General features: G+C 19.4%; 4 protein-coding genes and 1 long non-coding RNA gene across 10 annotated transcripts; 2 read left to right on the top strand and 3 right to left on the bottom strand.

The window, feature by feature from the left end:
- The first annotated feature begins 70 nt into the window (after positions 1-70).
- LOC122718450 (endoribonuclease Dicer) lies at positions 71-10715 on the top strand. The gene is made up of 26 exons (XM_043943490.1): positions 71-137; positions 240-400; positions 493-670; positions 1359-1598; positions 2192-2468; positions 3309-3385; positions 3458-3561; positions 3695-3833; positions 3928-4058; positions 4168-4408; positions 4489-4746; positions 4874-5149; positions 5223-5399; positions 5475-5679; positions 5883-6201; positions 6261-6613; positions 6734-6882; positions 7030-7137; positions 7229-7528; positions 8787-9002; positions 9085-9285; positions 9461-9542; positions 9624-9844; positions 9943-10114; positions 10210-10285; positions 10351-10715. The coding sequence occupies exons 2-26, from the start codon at positions 243-245 to the stop codon at positions 10508-10510; spliced, it is 4818 nt and encodes a 1605-aa protein (XP_043799425.1). The 5' UTR covers positions 71-137; positions 240-242; the 3' UTR covers positions 10511-10715.
- On the bottom strand, positions 9090-12624 carry LOC122718449 (microfibrillar-associated protein 1). 3 transcript variants are annotated; one of them, XM_043943488.1, is made up of 5 exons: positions 12343-12624; positions 11476-12152; positions 11229-11398; positions 10717-11157; positions 9090-9226 (listed from the first exon to the last, which is right to left on the bottom strand). In XM_043943488.1, the coding sequence occupies exons 1-4, from the start codon at positions 12437-12439 to the stop codon at positions 10722-10724; spliced, it is 1380 nt and encodes a 459-aa protein (XP_043799423.1). In that variant the 5' UTR covers positions 12440-12624; the 3' UTR covers positions 9090-9226; positions 10717-10721. The 3 variants fall into 3 exon arrangements, with proteins under 3 accessions (XP_043799423.1, XP_043799422.1, XP_043799424.1); XM_043943487.1 differs by having other exon boundaries at positions 9096-9229; positions 12343-12623; XM_043943489.1 differs by lacking the exon at positions 9090-9226 and adding an exon at positions 10511-10529.
- Positions 12625-14255: 1631 nt separating this feature from the next.
- Positions 14256-16042, top strand: LOC122718408 (46 kDa FK506-binding nuclear protein). Its single transcript, XM_043943422.1, has 4 exons — positions 14256-14460; positions 14659-14748; positions 14887-15769; positions 15860-16042. The coding sequence occupies exons 1-4, from the start codon at positions 14451-14453 to the stop codon at positions 15939-15941; spliced, it is 1065 nt and encodes a 354-aa protein (XP_043799357.1). The 5' UTR covers positions 14256-14450; the 3' UTR covers positions 15942-16042.
- A 233-nt stretch (positions 16043-16275) lies between these two features.
- On the bottom strand, positions 16276-16800 carry LOC122718428. The gene is made up of 2 exons (XR_006347380.1): positions 16619-16800; positions 16276-16510 (listed from the first exon to the last, which is right to left on the bottom strand). It is a non-coding gene; the product is annotated as an uncharacterized LOC122718428 (long non-coding RNA).
- A 419-nt stretch (positions 16801-17219) lies between these two features.
- On the bottom strand, positions 17220-24868 carry LOC122718413. 4 transcript variants are annotated; one of them, XM_043943427.1, is made up of 8 exons: positions 24734-24868; positions 20947-21061; positions 20387-20436; positions 19923-20100; positions 19299-19483; positions 18854-19173; positions 18030-18763; positions 17220-17771 (listed from the first exon to the last, which is right to left on the bottom strand). In XM_043943427.1, exons 4-8 carry the CDS (start codon positions 19989-19991, stop codon positions 17490-17492), a joined length of 1590 nt encoding a protein of 529 aa, XP_043799362.1. In that variant the 5' UTR covers positions 19992-20100; positions 20387-20436; positions 20947-21061; positions 24734-24868; the 3' UTR covers positions 17220-17489. The 4 variants fall into 4 exon arrangements, with proteins under 4 accessions (XP_043799362.1, XP_043799365.1, XP_043799363.1 ...); XM_043943430.1 differs by having other exon boundaries at positions 17220-17768; XM_043943431.1 differs by having other exon boundaries at positions 17616-17784.
- Positions 24869-26123: the final 1255 nt, after the last annotated feature.

Genomic DNA, 26123 nt, shown 5'->3' with positions numbered 1-26123 from the left:
TAAAAATAAAAATAAGATAAAGTGAAAAAACTTATTAGTATAAAAATTATATATATGTGTATATTTCAATGACATGAAATTGTATTTATTATAATAATTAAATATTATTAATTTTACTTGTTAAAATTGTTATTTTGGTAAGTATCAATTATTTTAAACATATATGTAATTACAATTTTTATGTATTATATTTTTTTTATATAAATTTATATGTATAAATATTTCTTTTTGTTCCTTAGATTATGGAGAATAATGTGAATGAATTTATACCAAGAACTTATCAAATTGAATTGTTTGAAACTGCATGTAAACAAAATGTTATTATTTATTTACCAACAGGAGCTGGAAAAACGTTTATTGCTGTAATGCTCATAAAAGAATTAAGTGCAGATATAAGAAAGTATGTTCATGAATTATATGTTGAATATGATGTAACAAATTTTTAAAAAATTATATTTTAATATCAATTATTAAAATGAATTTTATATTTAGATCTTATGATAAAGGTGGTAAACATACCGTATTTATAGTGAATACAGTACCTTTAGTTGTGCAACAAAGTGAATATATTACAAGATTAACTGGTTTGTCTTGTGCAGCACTTAGTGGAGATGTGGGAATTGATGTTTGGACAAATGAGGAATGGAATGCACAATTAAAAGAGCATAAGGTATTAAAAGTTGATTATATTGGTATATAATGATCAAAAAAATTATTTGTATATATAAATATATTTTTTTTCAATTAAGTTTCAGTCAATTTTTTTATCTACTTTTATATTTCATCCAAATTTTATATAATGTCAAATTTTTATAGTTATATAAAAGTACTATTATATATATAATTTATATAAAATTATACAAAATGAAAAAAATTTGATTTAAAATATTTATAATACTCATTAAAAAAAATAAAAAATGAATAATAAACAAGTGCTAAAAGTATTTTTTTTTTGGTAGAATCAATATTTATTATTTAATAGTTATTTAATTATTATTTAATAGAGTTTAAAATTTCACAAAAGAATATATTACAAGATTAATTGAATTGTCTTGTGCAGCACTTAGTGGAATGTGGGAATTGATGTTTGAACAGATGCTTTTTGAATTCATTAAATATTTTATATTCTTTTTAGTGAATACAAATATCAGATTTTTTTTTTTTTATCTTATATATTTGATATCTTACTAATTAAAATATATAAATGATGTAATAAATATATAATAATGTACAAATATTGTTTATATTTTACACTATTATAAATATTACTAATAATTTTTGTATATAAATTAACGAAATTACATGAATTATACATTTAAATTTATACATATAAACTTTTTAAAAACATTATATTGTAGGTTTTAGTAATGACATCACAAATTTTAATAGATGCACTCTGCCATGGATATATATTTCTGAATAGAATAAATTTAATTATTTTTGATGAATGTCATAGAGCAGTAAATGATCATCCTATGAGACAAATAATGCAATACTTTAAAAATTGCTCTAAGGAGGATCAACCAAAAGTACTAGGACTTTCAGCAACATTATTAAATTCTAATGTAAAATTAGAAAAAATACATTCAGTTATTGAGGTAAATTTTATTTATATAATCATTTGTAAATTTTATTTACAAATGAATACATAATCTCTCATTTATACAGGATATATATTTAGATATTTTGAATCTTTAGATATAATTATTTATATCTATCTTTATATCTAAATATATTACATAAAATATTAATATATATATATATATTTATATATATGAAAGATATCTTTAGAAATTAAAATATAAATTATTTTATATTTTTGATTTATTTTTTCATATTATTCGTATTAATTGTATTATTAGTTCAATTATTTATTATTTTATATTTTAAAAAATATTTCAAATAGAATTTAATTTATTAACCGATAATAAATGATTTACCTTAAAAAATCAACATATTATATAATAATATAACAATATATTTATCATAAAATGAGTTATCACTTTGAAATCTTGAAAATGCCACTTAGAAAAATTTTATGATATAACAAAATAAAATATTTTTTTTAAAATAAAATAAATTCTGAAATGGTTGTCTATGCTGTGTAATTTGAGAGATTATTGTATCAAATAAAATATTTATATATTTTAATTAATTAATATATAAAATTTAAATTTTATTTTATATGTAGTCTTTGGAAATTACATTTCATGCAAAAGTAGTTACAGCAATAACATCTTTTTATACAAATCCAAATGAAAAAATTATTGAATTTGATCAATATTTAATAGACAATGTTGGAAAGCAAATAAATAATATTATTCAGGAAACAGTGAGAATTTTAAATTGTGTAATTTTAAGAGATAATTTCAAATATAATGAATCAAGTGTAATTTTTAGACCAAAATCTATAAATAAAAAATTATTATCCATATTAAATAATATCAAAGAACAATTTTCAAATACAGGTATATATATATATATATATATGTATATATATATGTATATATGTATATATGTATATATATATATATATATATATATTATTATATTATTATATATATATATTCATAAGATACATAATTAGAACCATTATCTTAAAATTTCAGCACTAATAACTTTACTAATAACTAATGAAAATTGATTTAGGTAAACATGTAGTTTAAAATAAATATTTATCAACAAAATAATGTACTATTATTACATAATAACTTATTGAATAATTACTATTAATTTTATTAATAATTTATTATATACTTATAATAAATATTAGTTTAAAAATAATCTATAAAAGAAAAATATTTATATTTAGAATAAAAACCTTTAAAGTAGTTTTTTGGAATCAATTTCAATAAAATTTGAAATGATGATGATATGTAAAATATGTAAAATAAACATAATTACTATTTCAATCCATAATTACTATTTTAATTATGAAAAAAATCCATTTTAAAAAATGTTATTTGTGGAACTTATAAAATTATAGTATTATAGTAAAGAAAGGATTATTTTTTAAATGTTTTTTAGAATGTTCTTTTTTTACAATGATTTTATATGTATATGTATTAAATTATATTTTATATATATTAAAATGATAAGAATTTAAAAAGTATTTAATATAAAGTTATTAGAAATATTGATATATTATAATATAATAAATTATTAATAATTAAGAAACAAATGACAATAGTTCTAATTATGTATTCTATTTTATATAAAATAATTTATAGAAATAATTGAAAATAATATATATATAATATTATAAATATAATATATATATAATTTACTAAATTTCATTTTTAATATAGGAATTTATGGTGCAAGTAAATGTTTATTACTCCATTTAATTCAATTAGAATGTTTAAAAAAGAATATAGAAGATGTGGTATGTAGTTACTGAACAGGACAATTTTTTTATTTTTTACTAATATTATGTAATATAATATATTATATTTAGGAAACTATAATTGTTATGGAATATATTATAACAGAAATTACTAAATGTAGAAAATTATTAGAAAATAAAATGCAAAATAAAACAGAAATAGAAAAAATTTACAAGTAAGTTAATTTCATTTATTTTTTTATATTATTAATGTTATAAATTATTAATGTTAATGAATAATGTATTAACAATTATATAATTAGTACATAAATTAATTTTTTAAAACAATATTATAATTTGTAATTTTAGTTATTCATCTGATCAAGTGCGAACACTTTTTAAAATATTAAAAGATCATTATAATAATAAAAGTAAAGACCAACAATTTTGTTGTATTATTTTTGTAAAACGACGATTTACTGCAAAATTATTATATCAAATATTAAAGGTAAATAATAATTCTTTTATTTATATATATATATATATATATATAATTATTAATTTAATCTTTTTTCATTATTTTATTATTTATATTATTTCAGAATATATCTATGAATAATGAAGAATATAGATTTTTACATCCAGAATTTCTTATTGGTTTTTCAAATGATCCTTATAGAAATTGTAAAGAAACATTATGTATATCAAAATGGAATAAGGAAGCTTTACATAGGTATATTTTATAAAAAAATTTTTTTTTTAATATAATGCAAATCTTAAGTATAAATATATGTATTATTTAAAAATTATTGAAATGTATTATTTGTTAAAATTTGTTTCAGATTCAAAAATGGTTTGTCAAATTGTATTGTTGCAACAGATATTTTGGATGAAGGTGTAAATATACCAAAATGTTCATTAATCATTAGATATGATTTGCCAATGGATGTAAGAACATATATTCAAAGTAAAGGAAGAGCACGTCATGTACATAGTCAATATATATTATTACTAGATAAAGGAAATCTACGGTTTATAAACCGATATAATGAATTTAAAAAGATAGAACAATACTTACAAGAGGTATCATAATTATTTTTATTAAACATTAAAAATTTACAAATTAACTATTTTAATTTACTAATTTTTTATTTTTTAATTAGCTTTTACTAAATAAAACTAATGAACGTAATGTTCCAACTGAAAATAAAATACAAAATGAATTATATCAACATAAAATACAGCCATATGTTGTTATTAGTAATGAAGGACAAAAATGTTGTATAACTGAGCAAACAGCAATTCATTTAATAAATAAATATTGCATGTCCTTAATGAAATCAAAATTTGCATGTTTATCGCCTATTTGGATTTTATATAAAATTTTAAATAATACAATAAATAATTGCATACAATATAGGGTAATAAATATATAAATTATAATTTAATAATAAATAATAAATAAATTATAATAAATTTTAAATTATTCTTCTGGTTATTCATTTTTTTACTTATATAAGAATTATAATTTTATTAAATATGTTTTAGGTTTCTCTTAAATTACCAATTGCATCTCCATTAAAAATTGTCATTTTTGGTGATTTTATGCCTTCTATTAATAGCGCAAAAAGATCTGCTGCTATGAAAATGTGTATAGAATTACATAAAATTGGTGAATTAACTGATAAATTACAACCAATTACAGAAAATTTATTACTTCTAAAAAATCTAAATTATTTATTTCCAAATTGGATTGATGAAAATGATTCAGAAAAAACTATTTTATTTGGAACATATCATAAAAAACGACATCATCATTTACAAGTAAAGTATAAAAATTAATTACTTCATTGAACTAAGTATAATAAATATTTCTATCTAAAATTGTTATTTATAGTTTCCATCAGCTCTATATAGTGCATTTCCTCTTCCACAAAATACAGTTTATCTTCATATTCTTCATGCTACACCTAAATATCCTATACCACATGATGATAATCGATATTTAGTATTTTATAATTTATTATGTAATAGTGCAGGTTTTGGTATACTTTCTGCAAAACAAATGCCACAGGTATAATTTTAGATCTCTTTTATAATTATTGTAATGATTATTTTCTACAATACTTTTATTACTTTATTATTATAGATACCATCTTTTCCAATTTTTATGAATGTTGGTGAATTAAATGTTGATGTTAAAGTAAATCATGTAACAATGATTTTATCTGAAGAAGAAGTTGGATTCATAAAAGTTTTTCATACTTTGATATTTAGTGAAATTATACCAGTTATAAAATCATTTATGGTATTTGATAATTCTAATTTTGATAACTGTTTTTTAATTACACCAGGTAAATAAAATTTCTAATTAAATATAAAATATAAATTTTATATAAGTAATAAAAATGTTTATTCTTTTTCTTTTTATATAAGATCCTTGATATAAGAAAAAAGATTGATATTAAAAATTTTTTAATATTTTTTCCTATTTTAAAATTAAATACAAATGAAAAAGTATAAGTAATAAATGCTATTTTAAAATATAATTTTTTAGTTGATGAAAAATGGAACATAAATTGGCAAGTTATAAAACATTATAAATATATTGAATATATATCACCAGTAGTTCCATTTGATTTTAAATCCACTGATTATGAACTAACATTAGTTAAACCTAATTATAGAGCTGCAGAAACATATATTGTTACCCATGTTTGTGATGATATAACACCAAATTCATGTTTTCCAACTGATAATTTTTTATCATATGCTCATTATTATAAAGAGAAACATGGTTTAACAATAAACAATTTAAGACAACCAATGTTAGAAGTAAAAGCAATATCAAGAAAAATAAATTATATATTGCCTAGGTAATATACAAATTTTTAGATACATTTCATTCATAATTAAATTGTATTTTTATATACAGACATATGCAGAGTGAATCAAAGAACCGAAGATATGTAGATTTGCCTAAAAATATGAAAGAACATTTAGTCCCAGAGTTATGTATTAAAATTAATTTTCCAGCTTTGTATTGGCTCAAAGCAACAATTTTACCATCTATTTTGCACAGAATTTCACAGCTTCTAGTTGCAGAAGATTTAAGATATACTATTGCTAAAGAAACTAATTTAGGATTATTATCAAATAATAAATGGGTTCCATTAATAATAAGTGATGAAGAAGAAAAAGAAGAATCATTTGAAATGTCCGAAAATGTTACAGAAGATATTGATGTTTTGGAATCAGAACCAGTTTTAAATGGACCAGAAATAGATGGTTATATATTTTTATAGATTTATTTTTATATATTTATTGTTTTACTTTTTTGATTTACAATTTATTATTGAAATTATTTTATTATTATTGAAAATTTATTTTAAATTTATTTTTGTACAGTATTAAATACAGAAATCTATCAATATCCATGGTCAAAATATCAAGAACCACCAAATTTGTTCAGAAACCTTGAAGATCTTCAATTAATTCAAATTGAACATTATTATCAATTTATGAGTGAAACATTTAATTCAAATAACAGCATAATGGTAATATTTTATAATCTTTTTTATATATCTATATTTTTGCATATTCTTTTTAAATCTATATTTTTAAAAATTTACAATATTTATGATATTAATGATATTTGTACATTATATTTGTTCATAATATTTATAAAAATTATAATTTTACAGAAAAGAAATAAAACTAATTTCTTAAATAAATCATTAATACCAGTACCTCCTTTACAAATCTTGATGTTAAAAAATTCATGTGGTCCAGATCCTATTCAAGTTATGTATGTAAGTACATTCTTAATTGTTTTTTCTAAATTTAATCATTTAATATAATCAATTATATTATTATATTTTATAAAAATATAAATTTCTATAGGCATTAACTACTAAATTAGGAAATGATGCATTTAATTTAGAACGTTTAGAAACTTTAGGAGATTCATATTTAAAATTTATTATATCATTATTTTTATATAATCAATTTCCAAAATATGGTGAAGGTTCTTTAACTACGATAAAAGGAAAAATAATTGGGAATCGTAATCTCTATTATTGTGGAATTAAAAAAAATATTCCAGGACGTATGAAAGTTGATAGTTTTATACCTTTAAGCAATTTCATTGCTCCAGCTTATACAGTATTTAGGCAACTTCAAGATGTATTATTAGAAACAGAGGTTTGTATTATTTTCATGTTTAAAATTGTCAACAAATCAAAAATTTTTAATAAAAATATTTAAACAAATGATAATTATTTAAAAATTAGACACTTTTTTATTTTAATAATTTTTAAATTTGTTCTAGAAATCAATTTTTTTAACAACTTTTTCCTATATATATAATCATCCGATTTTCTTAATTCTTGAGATAGAACAAAATTGAGTATATATTTATATAATATTTATATTTATATACTCAATTTTATATTTTTTGAGTATATATTTTGATATATTTTGAGTATATATATTTAATAATTTATACAAATTATTTATTTATTTTATTTATACAAATAATTTATAAAAATATTTTTAAATAAAATTTATAAAAAATTTTTCATAATTTTTTAAATGAATTATTTATTTATATTTAATAAAAAATGTAAAAATACTAATTTATTTTTATGGCATAAAATTAACTTTAAATTACTTATAAAAAACATATTTTATAAAAAAATTATTATTATGATATTAATTAATAATTATTAAATTAATATTATGATATTATTGCTTAAAAATTGTTTTATTATATATAAACAATATAAATTTATTATTGAAATGTTATATTCTTATTTTTTTCACATACAAAATATAATAAATAATTATAGATATAATTTTTTTTTTATTTATTTTTATTTATTAATGCAAAATCGCCTGTTCATATAAACTACAAAGAAAAAATAAAGATTAGATTCTGATTATCTATTTTATCTGAATATATTATCTGAATATCTTTATGTCTAACTGGCAATAATATATAATGATAATAATGATATACATTGTCACAAATATACATATTATATACAAATTTAATATAAAAATTTAATAATTAATAGTAAAATTTAATATAATGATATAATCAATAATTCTTTCCAAATATCTTAAAAATTAAGAAAGTCTGATTACTATATAATAGAAAAATATTATTCCAAACATTATAATTTTTATAAAACATTATACATATAACATCATAAAAATCTGTTTATTTAAATAAAACAAAATTAAATATATGATATAGAATTATATTAATGCTATATCATTTATAATATGTATTTCAATAAATTATTTAAATTATTTTTGTTTTTATTTAAATTAATTTTTATAGTATTTTATAGTATTTTTATAATCTTTTTATAATATGTAATAATTTGTTCAATAATATAAAATATAATTAATTAAAATTCGCAAAATATTAAGTATATAAAGTATTTTATATAAGGTATCACCAACTGTTTTATATGAAATTCAAATACCTCAAGAAGAACAATTTAGTGGACTTATAAGTGAAACCACGAAAAATATAATACAACAAAAAATATTAAATTGGGAATTAGCAGAATCACAAACTGGTATGGAGCATTATCTTGGAATACAAACTGTTTCTGATAAAGCAGTAGCTGATTGTGTGGAAGCATTGATTGGTGTATATCTTAGAGTAAATAAAAAAAAAAATTTTATGATATTATAATTTTTTTTTTAATATATATTTTTTTTAATATAAAATTTTTTTCTAATAGAATATGGGTATCAAAGATACTCTAACATTATTAAAATGGTTTCAAATTTTACCAAATGAAATTGACTCAAATACATTATTATTTGGTACTTCTGAAAATCCAATAATTTCTAAAGGAGACATAAATTCTTGTATGCCCTGGGCTTCTGAAATAGAAACAAAACTTGGATACAAATTTAAAAATAGAGGATATTTATTACAGGTAATTTCTAATTTTATTCTTATTTTTAATAATAAAGAAAAAATAATTTTAAAAATAATTTATTTTTGATGGAATATTATAATGCATTTTATAAAATTACAAAATATAATTTAGTGATTTAATTTAATTAAAAAATATAAATTATAAAAGAATATTAAAAATTTAAATACTTTAGGCCTTTACACATCCTTCATATTCAGCAAATAATATGACTGAATGTTATCAACGATTAGAATTTCTTGGTGATGCAATACTTGGTAATGGAATATGTTGTTTGAAAAATTATTTTAAATATTTATTGATAATATACTAATATGTTTTACTTAATGTTATTACAGATTTTTTAATTACAAGTTATATTTATGAAAATTGCGGAAATTTAAATCCTGGTTCTTTAACAGATTTAAGATCTGCTCTTGTGAATAATATTACTTTTGCATGCTTAACAGTTCGACATGGATTACATATTGCATTATTATGTTATTCTCCAAAATTAAATGATATTATAGAGAGATTTGTGAAGTTTCAAGAAGAAAGAAATTATATTGTAAATGATGAGGTATTCTACTTTTAATAAAATAATATTAAATAAATTTTGAAGTATTACAAAAAATATATATATATTTTATTATTTATAAGTATATTCTGAATTTTTAGCTTTTATGGATTTTATTAGAAGAAAGTGAGTGTAATATAGCTGAACATGTAGATGTTCCAAAAGTCTTAGGAGATATATTTGAGTCCATAATAGGTGCAATATACTTAGATAGTAATAAAAATCTTATGGTTGTATGGGAAATAATATATTCCATCATGCATAAAGAAATTGGTATATATATATATATATATATAAATGATTTAATATTTTTAAAATATTTTACTATATATAAACATATTATATAATATGATAATGTTTTTATTTAGATGAATTTAGCAAAAATATTCCGAAACAGCCAATTCGTATATTATATGAAACTCAAGGTGCACATCCACAATTTCTGTAAGTATTATTAATTAATATTTCATTTTTATTAAAATTAGTTAACAATTACATATTTGTTTTAGAAAAACAACTATTGTTGAAAATACAAATACTATTATGATACCTTTAAAAGTAACTATTGAAGGGAAAACAAAACTTTTTCATGGATTTGGTACAAATAAAAAACAAGCAAAATGTGCTGCGGCAAAACAAGCTTTAAAAAGTTTGTTGTATAAAAGATAGATAAAAATAGTAAAAAATGCTAAAAAAAAATGATATATATTTATAAATTATTGCATATTTAATATTCAAAATCTGTAATAATATATACTGATAGAAAATTTATTAATTACAAATCTATTAATGTTCATATATCAAATTGTATGTATTTAAATTTTATGTAAATTAAATTTTATTAGAAATATTAAAATTAAAATTGTTTGACATACCCTGATTAATTTTCATTTTTCCGTTTTTTTAATGATGGTCGTTCAAATACTTGTTTCATTCCTGCAGCTTGATTATTATGAAATTTTAAATTTTGTGCTGTTTCTGAAATCCATGGAGAATCAAATTGAGTTGTATCTTGATCAACTAAATGAGTATATTTAGTTCTACCACTGCGTCCAAAGTTTTTCACTTGCATAACTTTTGGTAAAATTGTTTTATCAAAATGATCTTCTAAAGTTGCACCAGAAAAATCTCGTTTAAATATATTATCATCTTTATCTAAATAAAAAGCTCCACGATGATAATATTTCTGTAAAAATTTGTATTTTCCTTTAGCTGCTTTATTTGTGATAATTTTTGGATTCAATCGCGCTTCTTGTCTTCGTTCTTCTTCCGTCATATTACGTATACGTTCAACTTCAAGTCGTTCTTTTTCAAGCCTAAAACATATGTTTATAAAAAGATAAATATAAAAATAGATATAAAGTTTATTATTGCTAATATAACATACTGTTCTCTTTCTTCACGATCACGTTTAATTCTTTTTAATTCTCGTAATTTCCAAGCTTCATATTCAATTTCATCATTTTCATCATCTGTACAAACATCTTCAAGTTTTCCTTCATTGTCATTTGTATTTTTATTAACTTGTGCTTCTTTTCTTATTGCTTCTTCTACCATCTATGTAATAAATAATATTAGAAAAAATCTATATAATAATTTTTACTAATTTATTTATATAATTACAAATTATATACTCGTAATGTTTGTCGTTTTCGTTCTTCAGCCATTTTTTTAGCTTCAATTTCTGCTTGTTTTTGTTTCATTGCTTCTTTTTCTTTTTCCATTACTGTAATTCTATCTTTTTTACGTACAAAAACTGGTTTTAATCTTGGTCCAGTTTCTTCTTCTGAATCAGTATATTCTTCATATTCTGAGCTTTCTTCTGAAGTATCACCTGATCTTTCATCTTCTTCTCCATGAATTAATTCTTCTTCATTTTCTTTTTTAGATAAAACTCTTTGTTTTAATGCTTCTCGTCTTTTTTCAATTTCAGAATCTGACAATTCTTCATCTTCTGAAGAATCTGAACTTTCTAATTTAATTCTTTCTCGTGTTCTTTCAGGTTCAACTTCAATTAATTCTGGTTCATGTATATGTCTATGCCTTTCTGCACGAATTTCTGTATTTGATTCTTTTTGTTTTTCTAAACGTGTTAATCTTCTTATACGTGGATCATCTTCATCACATATTTTAATTTGTGAATGTGTAGGAGTATCTGTAGAAATTTCATTTTCTTCATAATTTTTATGTACACGTCTTTCCAAAAAATCTTCTTCTTCAGATTCCTCTTCCGAACTAGCAACTGGTGCATAATCAGGTCGTTTACCAGAAACATAACGATGTACTTTTACTTTTTTCATAGAGAGTTCACCTATAGATTTAAATAAATTTTAAATTTTAAAAATATCATAATACTTATGATATTTAATTTAATAGTAAATTAAAAAGTTAAATTTAATAGTAAATTTTAATTGCAAATCTATACTTTATATAATGATAATTTTTAATTAGGTTTAGATTATATTATTAAATCTATACTATAATTATATCTAATTATTAACCTTTATCATTTTTTACAGGTACGGCACCTGCTGTACTTTGAATTCCCATAGGTGCAGGAGCTAAAGAATTATTTGTAACGAAATAATCCATCATCATTTTGTACGAAATCTTCAAAACACTATCAAAATTTTTTAAATAAAAATTCTATACAAACTATTCTATTTCTATTAATAATAAATTATTATATTATATCATCAGTATATATATCGTATATATATCGTCATATAAATATTATATTTGATTTTTTTAAATTATACCATATGATTGAAAATCATTTGACGAAATAAATCTAGTTACTAGAATTAAACAAATTAAATCATAATAACAACTTCAGTTATCGACTGAAAAAATATATTAAGATTGGTATATTAGATAATATTAAAGGTATATTCTCATGATAACAAAATTATGATTTTCATTATGTGATACTATTATTGTGTAGCATTATAAGTCACAATACAAATTCAATATTACGAATGCAACATTTAATTTTATTAAAATCATGATTTCTTAAATAATATATATTTATATTCATGGTTTTAGATAATTCTAAATACTAATAATAAAAATTAAAACAAAGATAAAATGATAATTTTACATAATAAAATAATAATGGAAGCAATAATATTTATTTAATGTCTATTATATATACTATATAATATATTATAAAATGCAATTTAATCATTATTAAATAATCAATAATAAAATATATTTCACTTTATTATATGTTAATTGTTATTTTACTCTCATAATTTTATTAAATTTATAATTATTTATATTATAATATTTAACATTAAATAATGCTTATTATGATGTATATATTGAAAATTATAATTTCAAAAAAATTAAATTTTAATTGAAATGTTGCTAATTATTTCTTATAACTTATTTTAATTTAAAAAAAAAATAGTAATAATAAAAAAAAATTATTTATTCATAATTATTAATTATAAAATAAAATAATTTTTATAAATTTATTCTTATTCTATTAATAAATTATTTTCTTTATAATATATAATATATACGCTATTAATATTTAAAAATTATTCATAATCAAATATGTAACTCATTCTATATTGCTATTATAGTATATATTTAATGCACTATTCATTTTAAATTATATATTTCTTATAAATAATATCACATTTTTCTAATTATCTTTGTTCCAATTTGACTTGAGGATTTTTACAGATCATGTCTATATAGTATATATAGTATATATTATATAATATATAATATTTAATCATATATAGTATAATATCATAAAAGTCAATTTACCATTACATGAAAACATACCTTAAATGAAGTACTCACATATATAATTATTAGATTTACAATCTTTCTTAATCATAGTGAAAAGAGAAGAAAATTTTTTTAAATTTTTTTATACAATTACATATATATAAATTAAATTATATAAATTAAAGTACTAATTAAACAAGTATCAATTTCATTTTAAAAAGCTATTAATTAATTTTTTGAATTATAAAAATAAAAAAACAAAAAAATAATTTAGTAAAAAAAAAATTATTATTAATCAGAAATATATATGATATTTTATATAATTCCAAATCAAAACAAAATAATTTAATTCATATCAAATAAATGTCCAGAAATATTTATAAATATTTATAAAAAATATTTATAAAAAAATTACAAATAAAATAAAATTTTGAAAATTTCGAAAAATGGTCACTTTAATAATAAATTTTAAATCTATATAACTTTATTGATAAAAAATATTATTTATTAATATTTAATTTTAATTATTAAAAATAGAAAAATAATTTATTAAATTTTAAATTTTATTTATTAAAATTTATTAAATTTTTATCACTGTTACTAAAACATAATCTATAAAAAATTTAGTTCATGACATAAACTGACTTAGGTAACGGCGCTGTATGAAGTCTAAGTTGTTCATTACTTGGCGCGAGGTCATAGAAGTACCTGATATATGTAATTGGTCGTACAAACTCAGTGTGTGTGTGTGTATATATATATATATATATTATATATATATGTATATTATCAATTTATTTGCATATAAAGTTTAATTATTAATATTTCATTTCTCTACTGTAAAAGTTATATAATTACACACAAAATGTTTTGGGGTAAGCATAATCATTAAAGTCAAAATATCTGTGACGAAATCCAAAATTTGCCGGTATGGACTGTTTTAAAATGGCGTCGCCATGTGGTTTCGAAAAACTACTACTGTATTGCAAACAAAAAATTTCATTAAAAATAGTATATATGTAATAATTTATAAAATTATATAATAATAATAATTTTCTATTCTTTTTTTTTAGGTTTAATATTAGAACCAAATAAGCGGTATACGCAGACCGTTGAAAAATCATTCCATGTATCAATGGCCAGTTTAAATCTTTCAACAGCCGGTAAAATTACGTTGTATACAAATTTTATTTATAAAAATTTAGAAAATAAATTATTCTATTATTTAAAATATGTTAATTTAAAATATTGAATTATTTTTCTATCTCTATCTAAATCATTTCAAATTTTATTGATTATAGATGACAATGTGGTACAAGTAATGTTATATTATGAAAATAGTAGTTATTTATTATGCAATTTAAAAAAGAGCTCAACATGGCAGGTACCACTTGATTTAAATTTTCAAGAAGGAACTACGATAGCATTCATATGTCATGGCCATGGTCAGGTTCATTTAACTGGTTATTTAATACCTGATGACGATTTGGATTTAGATGAAATAGAAGAAGAAGAAGAAGATGAGCAGGTACCACAATTACTTGACAAACAATCTAAGAGAAAAGCTACAGATTCTTTAAAAAATGAGAAAAATGTTAAACGTCTTAAACAAGAAATTGAAGCTGAATCTTCTGATGAAGATATAGAATTAGATGGAGTAAATGAAGAAAATGACTCTGATGATTCTGAAGATGATGAAGATTCATTATTAAATGAAGAAGAAACTGAAGAAGATGAAGAAGATGAAGAAAAAAATGAACAAAATGAAGAAGAAAAAAAGGTAAAAATTCAACAAAAAGATAAAAAAAATAAACAACAGCAACAAAAAAAAAGAGAAGATAAAATAATAATAAATGGGAAAGAAATAAAACAAGAAAAAAATAAAGGAGAACAACAACAAAGTGAAATGAATGTTCAAACTGATCAAAAAAAAAGAGTAGTAGAAGGTGGAGTGCAAATAGAAGAATTAAAAATAGGTAATGGCTCTTTTGCTAAGAATGGAAAATTTGTGTCTGTATATTATGTGGGTCGTTTGAAAAATGGAAAAAAGTTTGATGCAACAACACATGGAGATGGTTTCAAATTTAGACTTGGAAAAGGTGAAGTAATTAAAGGATGGGATATTGGTATTGCAGGAATGAAAGTTGGAGGAAAACGTCGTATTACAATACCTCCAGCTATGGCGTATGTGTTATTTATTACTATTTATAAACTAAATATATTTTTTTGTTTTAGATATATTATTATTTCTTACAAACAATATATTTGTTATAGATATGGTGCAAAAGGTTCACCACCTGTTATTCCTGGTAATAGTACATTAATGTTTGAAGTGGAACTTAGGAATGTACATTAAAACTTCTGAATAAACTTTTTATTGATATTTAAGTGTTTGTTAAGTGACATATAATGTATTTTAAACTAATAAACGTAATATCCTTTTTTATTACTTAAAAAGAGTTCAATTTTATTCAAAGTACGATGTAAGATAGTAAATAATTATATTAAAATATGAAGTAATGTATGAATTTAAATATGTTTTATATTTATTGTAGATAATATACATAACATATCATTGACATATATTAATAATAAACAATTTGCATGAAATAGAATATTAATTTAAAAAATTGTAAACTGAAATATAAAATTTAATTGATTATGTAATAAACTATTAAATAAAAATAGTGTTTATGAATTTTAAAGCTTTTTAATCAAATTTTTTATTTTCTTTTTTTGACCATGATAACGTACAAACTCCATTTTTACATTCTTTCACCAATTGTTGTTCATTATTTATTAATTCTTTTTGTTTGTTTCTAAACTGCCACCATTTTATAAATAATGGTTGTATCAAAAATCTCCATATAATGAGAAATATTGGTATAGCTACACATGGTACACATACCATTTTTTATTTAAAATCTGAAATAATATAGGTTATAGATAATATTATAACTAATAAGTAATTCGATAAATATTTCATTTTTTCATTTTGACAATAATTGATATAGATAAAAATTGAATTCATACCTTAAATCAGACAAATAAAATTTTTATTATTGACAAAACGATTAAGTAAATAACTGAGATAATGAAAATATATAAATCAATATAACCTTTATGTTAAGTATTAAATATTTAATTTTTTAATTATATAATTTATTTTACTATTTTAAATATAAAAGAATTATTAACACTTTATTAAGTCTTAATACTTTTATTAAGACTTCAATTTTGCATATATTGTTTTTTATAATAATAATAGATCATCAAGTTATATTTGACATTACTTGTACTGTACACTCATTCGTAAAAGCATGCGCAATTATTGATTTTAATAGATAATTTAAATAATTGTGAACAAAAATTTTTTTCATTAAAATATATATTTTTTTAGATAAGTATTTTCAATTATTAATTAAATATTATTAATTTAATAAAAATATATTATTAATTTAATAAAAATGAATTATAAAAATGTAAATAATTATACTAAGAGAACAATAACATTAATATAGAAATTACATTTTTAATTTATTTATTTAAATTTATTATCATATAACTTGAATATTTATAAATAATTTTCATTTTAATTGTTTATTGTCATTAATTGTCATCTTAATTATCGCTCAATATTTATTTTTTATTCATTATTATTTATTTATTATTTTATTTACTTTTTATATATATTGCATATTAATATTTATATGTGAGAACATGGTCACAGCCATATATTGTCAACAGGATTTAAATCCTGTTAATTTAACTTAGTAATATAAGGTACTAAAAATACGTAAAGTACTTGGGTAAGGTACTAGAAATAAAGCAAGTATCAGTCAATATATTTACTATTATAATAGTTAGAGTATTTCGATTAAGTTTTTATCATTTGTAAATAACATTACATACTTCCAAATACTTTACGACCTTTCGTTACGGATAAGGAGACAATGACAACACTTAAAACAAAAAAGACTAGTCCAAAGAAGGCAGTTAAAACTCTGCACCATTGTCGTTTCCGTTTTGCTTTTGCAATTACATGACCCAAACGTTCTGCTCGTGAAACATCAAGCGTGAAATCTAAATTTTCAGCGAATCCTTGCATACGATAATTCCAATTATTTTTATTGGATGAGAAGATTCTATCTTTGTTGAATGAATCACCATTACTGCACTCCAACTGCTGAAACATTAGTCTTGATACGTTTGTTACATTGATATTGTGAATATTGTTATTTGCACTGTTATTATATACAAGAAAAACGTATATTATATTCATTTAATTATTTATTCAAAATAAATGCTTTTGTCTCATATAAAGATATGTTCATTCATTAATAAAATCATATGTTCATTATTAATAAAATTATAAAAATCTATCTGAATTAATTTTATTAATCTATCTGAATTAATTAATTAGTTTAAAAATATATAGATTTACCTTAGAATATTCTGGATCATTAGAAATAATTTTATTCCGATCCTGTTTAGTTTCTTCATTGATATTAATCGTTTCTTTTATATCATTTTTAATATAACGATTCATATATACATTTTTTATTTTTTTATTATGAAAAATTGAATGATTTAAGCATTTGCAACCATACGATTTAGAATTATCCATATTGTTTTGTAATAATTCTGATTTTATTTTTTGGTATTGATTATCCATTAAAAGCATAAGAGGCGGACTTTCTTTTCTCTTCAATTCATCATTCATTGTATTTTCTTGGTCATTTTTTGAAGATAGAAATCTACGAGTACGTTCACAAGTACATAAACAAGTATACCAAGGATTGTATAGATGAGAATTTCGTGCATTATTATAAAGTTTTGAATTTACTGGATTGATTTTCGATGATGAATTTTTATTACAACTTAACTCATACGGATTGGTATCATTTAAAAATGATCGTTTGCTCGATAAAAATGAAGAATTATGATAAATATATTCGTAAAACTCCCCTTTAAAATCAATTCTTTGCGCAATCTGATATGAAATATTTTGTAATATTTCTTCTGGTGTCATAATATTTTTGCCTTCTATCATGGAATTCAGTGTTTGAGATAATTCAAGAAGAACTTCATGTGCTGACATATTTATAGATTTTTCATAATGCCAATCGCAATATGAATAGCTATATGCGCAATAACATCCGCAATATGTGTATGAAGCTATTATAAATTATAAATCACAATATGAACATTTTAATATTTTTAATATAAAAAAGAACGTATTCTTCATACAAAAATATCATTACTTACTATCATATTCAGGATTTTCGTTATTTTGATAAAGATCGCGCGAATTAAAAAATGTGGTCGGCCAAATAGGACGTGGAATTGCCTCACTTTCATGAATTATAGCAAGTCCTCCATTGGATTGGTTTTTCATTGTTATACCTCGAAAAAAATTTTGATTGGAAATTGATGTATAACAAGAATATAAACCAGCTGACAATGGTAGAGAATGATTGGAATAACTGGTCGAAGTTCGGCAACATTTTCTTAGATTATTTCGTGTTATAGTTGACAAACCAGCTACAAATCTTGAAACATAAGCATCTAACGAGTCAGCTTCTATCCTAAAGACAATTTCTTCTACTTTATTTTAATATTTATTTATCATATAATTTCAAAGATTATTTATAATTTATATTTTGAATAACAATTTATATATTGCAATAATAAACGAAGAAATTTAATTTACCATTCTATCTCGTGTAAATCAGCTCGTGGTATAGCGTACAGATTATTGCAAGCAAATCTTTCATTCGATGGATGTAAAGACAACTTCGTAATTTCACTGTCAGAATTAATTTGGTTCTCATCTGAAACTGCCAAGGCCGTTGCGATTGCCGCACTAGAATAAAATTTCCCGCGTTCCAGCATTCCCTGTTACGATTCAATAATATTTCCTATGTAAAATTTTTAATGCATGAAATTTTAAAAAACTTTGTTATGTAACTTTATTATGTAACTTTGTATTTTTAACAATGTCATCAATTTATATAGAATATTAATAGTGTATTAATTATATAAAGATTGTTAATATATTTATAGAACACTTTTTGTAAAAACCAAAACAAATATAAAACTTAGTATATAAAAATATCGGTTCAAACTTATTTAATTATAAACAATTTTAAATTTATGTTAGACGAAATGAAAAGATAAACGAATAAACAATGCTATCAATTGAATTTTTAAATTAATTTTTTTTATATTTAAAAAATTTTATATATATAATATATCTCTTAAAATTTATTTATTATTAAAGAATAATTTTGATAATTTTTTGAATATATTATATAAATAATGTACATATTTATACCTTAATTTGTGATTGATAATCGCTACTGCATAAATCAGATGCAGGTTCATCCAATAACCATCGCTGCATGCTCGTCTAGAATAATTGACTTCGAACAAATAGTTGTTTGCTTTCATTCTTAAATTCCTTCATTTTCATTAATATTTCAACATTTTTTTATATCTTCTTAATATTATCACTGTAAAATATAATATAAATATTATTTTCAATATAATTATTATTTAAGCATCAATATAAAGAATATATTTATTAAATTTTATAAAACTGATTTATTAAACTCTGTTTAAATTTATAAAATTACTATTTTGTAATTTATCATTAGTTATATATTTATAGAAAAAAAATTATAATTTAACAAATACTATATAATTGATTAAATTAACATTATAATTTAAATTTGTTTAAATTCGAAATTCTAACTATATAATCTGATTTATTAGAGAGAAATCTTTTTGAATAGATACTTATTGGACATTAGTATTGATGCGAAGGATGTTCCAAAGTTTCAAGGTCGCTTTCACATTTGTCATGTTCACGTAAGAAATTGGACACAACATGAAATAAATATTACGTTATTTAGGACATTCTTTATAAACCGATGAAAATATAAAATAATGCAAAATTTTTACAATAATTATGCTTTATTGTATAATTTTTTGAAAAACAATTTTGTCATTATTTAATATTTTTTATATTGATATTTTATGATGATTATGATGATTATTTTCATATTCTTACATTCTTTAAATTTTATAATATAATTGGTTATTTTATAATTCAAAATGATATTAAAGTGCAACATATTAATTTTATAATAATGATTTTATTAAAAATTCAATATTTATAGTTATGAAATATTGTAATTTAAAGGATTGAATATTGTTATAATAAAATAAATTTTAAGTAAAAAACGAATATTTAAAAATATTAGATAAAACTGATGTTTAATGAGTTGATAATTATAGTATTTTAAAAGTATGGTTCATGTATATACAAACACATATAAACATGGTACTCCAATTACCTGGTACCATGGATCAGTGTATACACCGTAGCGCCTAACACTCTGCATTCCGCCTCTTTTAGTCGACCACTTTCACGTCACTATAGCTCACTGTCTGATGTTCACGTATTACACCCTGGAATGTCGATTGATGTTACGTTAATAGTCTTATACATGGAGAAGAATATAATTCCAATTAAAAGTTCGTTATTACATAGATACATTATGTAATTGAATAATTTATATATAGAAATATATAAATTATTATAAATTAATAGATATTAAATTCATTATATATTTTGTAACTTGTACTTATTTTTATTAAGTGATTTTATTTATTTCTTTATTTGATTTTCTTTTTGTTTTATAATTCTACGATTTTGATTTTTAACAATTTAAGATAATAATAAACATTTAACCATATAGCATATATTATAAAAAATTGTAGAAAACTTGAGAAGTCTGCAAATCAAAGTTACAAAAAATATTTAACTTACGAACTTTCACTCGCACTTATTCAGGTTTGTCATATGAAAACGGACTGCTCCATGATTCGAAAATAAATTCCGCAATTCTCCGTTATACTACTTTCCTACATTTGAAAGGAGCAAACTTGTCTTCTTAATTCTTAGTTACCAGATCCGAAAAAAATTTTTTCATATCCATTTTCACGACCTTATACGAAAATGTTATGTATAATTTATAATTAAATAAATCTTTTCCTTGTTTTTTTCGTTTTTCTTTTTTTTTGTTTTTTTTTCTTTTTTTATTTTTTTTTTATAAAATTAATCAAAAATTTATTTCATATTCATTTTGAAATAGTTTTGGAGATTTAGTTAATTATAAATTATATTATAAAAATATATAATATATAATATAATATAATATATAATATATATAATATATAATATATAATATAAATATAAATTATATAAATTATAAATATTAATAAATTATAAATTATTTAATTTATATTAATATAAATATAAATATTATAATACTATAAAATTAATATTGTAATAATATGATTTTCATTTTAAAACAAAAAATTTACATTTATTTAATGTTACAAATAAGAAAATATTTGAACATACAAATTAATTTATTATTTTTTATTTTGAATAAATACAATATAAAAATAATATATTATTGAATTATGTATTTTATTTTATATTAAAATTGATAATTAATGAAAAATTTATAAATAATGATGTAGATATTAATATTAATTCATATAACTGCAATAAAATGAAAATCTGAAAATATTGGTTAATAATATGTAATATGTAATACAAATTTATAATATCAAACATACAAAATACAAAACATAACTTTCATATATGTAGATTTCATATCAATGAATAAATATGTTCAAAATTTAGCGTTAAAATAGACCAAATAGTCAAAGAATAATATATAGTATTATATATAGAATAATAATATATTTATATTATAATATAGTATAGTATTTTTTTTTTCACGAAAAGAAATACAAAACAATTGCTTTATGATAATGAGCATATCTATATATTTAACAAACAATTAGATTTTGTTGTTTTTACATATAAGTACTCATATTGAAGTACTTTGAACATACGATGCAATAGCCAAAGAAAAATATATGATTTAACATCCTTCTTACTAAGATATTTTTTTTATTTTTATTTTTTATTTTTATTTTTTATTGAAATATAGTTATTCAAATCATAAATAGAATATTGAAATTAAGAAATAAATATTAAAATTTTTACATAAGATATTTTTTGTAAATAAAAAATAATTTATTATATAAATAAAAACTATTAATAATTATTTCAATCAAAACATCTAATTAACGATAATTAATAAAATAAATTACATGGAAATTTTACTTATATTTATAATTTATTTTCAATTTAAATTAAAATATATCTATTTTGTAATGTATTGTATATTTTGAATCTTTATGTGCATATAATTATTATGGGATATGTATTTTATTTTTATATATTGTAAATATTATATAAAACATACAATGTATCTTGAAAATAATTGAAATGAAAATCATTAGATTTTTAATATAAAATTAATAATTAATATAATAATAATTATAATTATTATTATAATTTAATAAAATAATAATTATAATTATTATTTTTAATAATTAATATTATTAATAATTAATAGAATTAATAATTAATAATAATAAAAATTTATTCATGAAAAGCTGATTGAAATCAAAAACATAGGTAGAAAAAATTAATTTCCATTTATTACTGAAGTTTTATTTACTAAAGTTTGATTTTAAAATTTGAATAATTTGAAGAGAATATTTTCTTAAATTATTAATTAAAATTATTTTAAATTTCTGATATTATTGCATTTTATAAAAGATTTACAAAATTTTTATTACATTATTACAACAAAGATAAAATGATTTATTTAGGCTATAAAAGAATAATAATTAACGATTTATAAAAATAAATGATTAAAGATTTTCCGGGATGTGTAGTTAAGAATTGAATAGACTCTGAATTTTCGACTAAAACACGATGATTCATGGATCATTGATTATTTCATGTTTCTACATCTTTCGAATCTAATATGTATACATATATATATATTTCATTGAATATTTATTTCCCTTTATTATTACTATTATATAATACTTTTTTTTTATAATATTTTTTTTTAAATATATATTCATATTCGTTTTCTAAGTCAATTTTATTCAAATTGTTATTATATGTACACTTAAATTGCAATTAATCTAATTGTTATACTGTCATAATTAATTAATTATTTTAGATAAAATTTTTTAGAAAAAAAAATCGTGACGTAATGTAATATATTTTTAATAAAATATCGAAGATAAAATTTGCAAATTTTTATTAGAGAAAGAAAAAATCAAAGAGACTTAACTGAATAATCAAAATACAAAATCATTTGCAAATATTTTAGAATTTTATTTTATGAATTAAATAATTTAAATTAAAAATAAAAATAATTTCTAAATAAGAGTAACGACTAAACTTTTGGAAATATATATCCGAAGAGTAACTAGTTAAAACAATATATAATCTTAACTAATTAAACGATATATAATCAATGCAAATACAATACTGCAGGTGTTCTTATGGTATATATAAGCATCGTCTGTTATTAAAACATAGTATTATATTATTATCATATTCATTGATTTTATAATTTATAATTTAATTAATTAATTAATTAATTTGTTAAAAAATTAAAATAAAACTATTATTTATATATTCATTTTTTTAAAATATATGCATACAACTTAAAAAAATTATAAGCTGAATCATCAAAAGAGCTATATAATAAATAATAAATAATATATACTATAAATATACTATAAATAAATAATATCTATATATATTATAATTATATTATATAATATATATTATAATATATATAATATCTATTATAAATTTTTATTATTAATAATTAAAATAAAAAAATAATACGTTATAAATTATAATAATACTTATTAAAAGTAAAATCTTTATAATTTATAAATATTTCTAAATATTAATTTTTTTGTATTGATACTCTTATTATTTCATAAATAAGATATAAAAATCTTGAAAAAAGATTGATTATTATTATGAGAAATAAAAAATTCAAAGAAAAAAATATCAGTAACATGACTAGAAACGATTATAAAAAAAATTTATAAAAAAAATAATTAATTGGAGAATTAAAATTTAAATAATTAAATTAATGTATAATTCTTAATTTTTATAATTATAAATTGAATTTAAAAATTTTTTTTTTTCTTAAAATTTATATATATATTTTTAAGTACCTTTAAGCAAGCCTGTTTCAATTTTCTTTCTATGTCAATACACTTTGTATGAAGGAGGCTGGGCGCTCTGAAGATAAAACTTTCACACGCGTGCTAGCGTGACCGTTACACTCGCGACGTTCCACTCACAAACTCCCAAAAGAAACTGAAAGTCCCGTTTCTTCGTAGCGTAAACGTTACTCATTCAAAATCTTCAATCTCATAATCTTTCTGCTATTACATTCACATAATAAATATTAATTATTCATTTTATCTACATTTCTATTTTGATTTATTTAAATTAATTAAGAGAATAATAAATATTTAATAATATAAATAATATTTAATAATTTATTTTATATAAGAAAAAATAAATATATAAAATTTACGATATTTGCATATTTATGAAATTAATAATGAAATAAATAAAAATAATATAATAAACAGTAATTTAGTATTAAAAATTCATTAAAATTAATCTAAAGTATCTAAGATTTATAAGAGAAAATGCATATAAAAATAGAGACGTCCTATTCTATAGGAAGGACGAAGAATGAATTAATAAGAAATTTAATGACATCATATATTCACAAAAACTTTCGATACTATTTCATTAAATATATAAAATATATTTTTAAAATGTATTATATTTATTATATTATATATTATTTATATTTTACCCATATTTACTTTTAGCGTGTAACTACAAATGAAGTAGGGGATGTGAATTAATTTGTGTATAAATATTGTATATAAAAAAAATATGTACATTTTTACACTACATATATAAAAAAATTATTAATCATTATAATAAAATTAATTAGATATCGGAACCTCTTGAGTATATAAATCTTACACAGCAAATATAGAAAAAAAAGTAAATAACAAAAAAAGAATAGAAATAGACTAAAAATATTAAAATTATTTGCAGAATATCGCAAATAAAATATAGAAACGTAGAAAAGATAACAAATAATAAGAAAAAAATAGAGATAGAATAAGAATAAATTATCAATGCCATCTCTCGAATATTAAAGACATTTCTTCAAAAACAGGGTAAAATAGGGTAAAAATTAAAAATTACTAGTATATATTGAATATTGAAAAAATGTTTCTAATATTTAAAAGATGATGGCACTGATCTTCAATTCTTATCTTGATTTAAAGAGATATTCAAGATGGTGCTCATGGTTTATTTTATCTTATTTCTATCTTATTTCTTATCTTTTCTATACTTCATTTGTGGCACTCTGCAAATGATATTAATTGCTCAATTTTTATTATCTCTATCTTTGTATTATTATTTATTTATATTTTATTTATTTTCATATTTATTTTTAGCGCGTAACCACAAATGAAGTATGGAATATGAATCATTTTATTATTTCTTTTTGAATTCTTTAATTTATAA

This window comes from Apis laboriosa, unplaced genomic scaffold (genome assembly GCF_014066325.1).
Source record: "Apis laboriosa isolate Shangri-la unplaced genomic scaffold, ASM1406632v1 scaffold63_cov154, whole genome shotgun sequence".
NCBI lineage: Eukaryota > Metazoa > Arthropoda > Insecta > Hymenoptera > Apidae > Apis > Apis laboriosa.
Note: the sequence above shows the minus strand (reverse complement) of the source record. Positions and strands in the feature narration are given on the sequence as shown.

Bases quoted from the DNA above. Each gene is read 5' to 3' on its own strand.
- LOC122718450 (XM_043943490.1), top strand. From the start codon at position 243: ATGGAGAATAATGTGAATGAATTTATACCAAGAACTTATCAAATTGAA. The intron at 3,386-3,457 runs GTATGTAGTTAC...TATTATATTTAG, and splicing joins AAAAGAATATAGAAGATGTG to GAAACTATAATTGTTATGGA. The intron at 6,202-6,260 runs GTAATATACAAA...TTTTATATACAG, and splicing joins ATAAATTATATATTGCCTAG to ACATATGCAGAGTGAATCAA.
- LOC122718408 (XM_043943422.1), top strand. The intron at 14,749-14,886 runs GTAAAATTACGT...TATTGATTATAG, and splicing joins TTTAAATCTTTCAACAGCCG to ATGACAATGTGGTACAAGTA. The intron at 15,770-15,859 runs GTATGTGTTATT...TATTTGTTATAG, and splicing joins ACAATACCTCCAGCTATGGC to ATATGGTGCAAAAGGTTCAC.
- LOC122718413 (XM_043943427.1), bottom strand. From the start codon at position 19,991: ATGCAGCGATGGTTATTGGATGAACCTGCATCTGATTTATGCAGTAGC. The intron at 19,484-19,922 runs GTATAAATATGT...GAATCGTAACAG, and splicing joins ATTATCAATCACAAATTAAG to GGAATGCTGGAACGCGGGAA. The intron at 18,764-18,853 runs GTAAGTAATGAT...AATTTATAATAG, and splicing joins CGAAAATCCTGAATATGATA to CTTCATACACATATTGCGGA.
- LOC122718449 (XM_043943488.1), bottom strand. From the start codon at position 12,439: ATGATGATGGATTATTTCGTTACAAATAATTCTTTAGCTCCTGCACCT. The intron at 12,153-12,342 runs GTTAATAATTAG...TTAAATCTATAG, and splicing joins ACCTGTAAAAAATGATAAAG to GTGAACTCTCTATGAAAAAA. The intron at 11,399-11,475 runs GTATATAATTTG...TTTATTACATAG, and splicing joins GAAAACGACAAACATTACGA to ATGGTAGAAGAAGCAATAAG.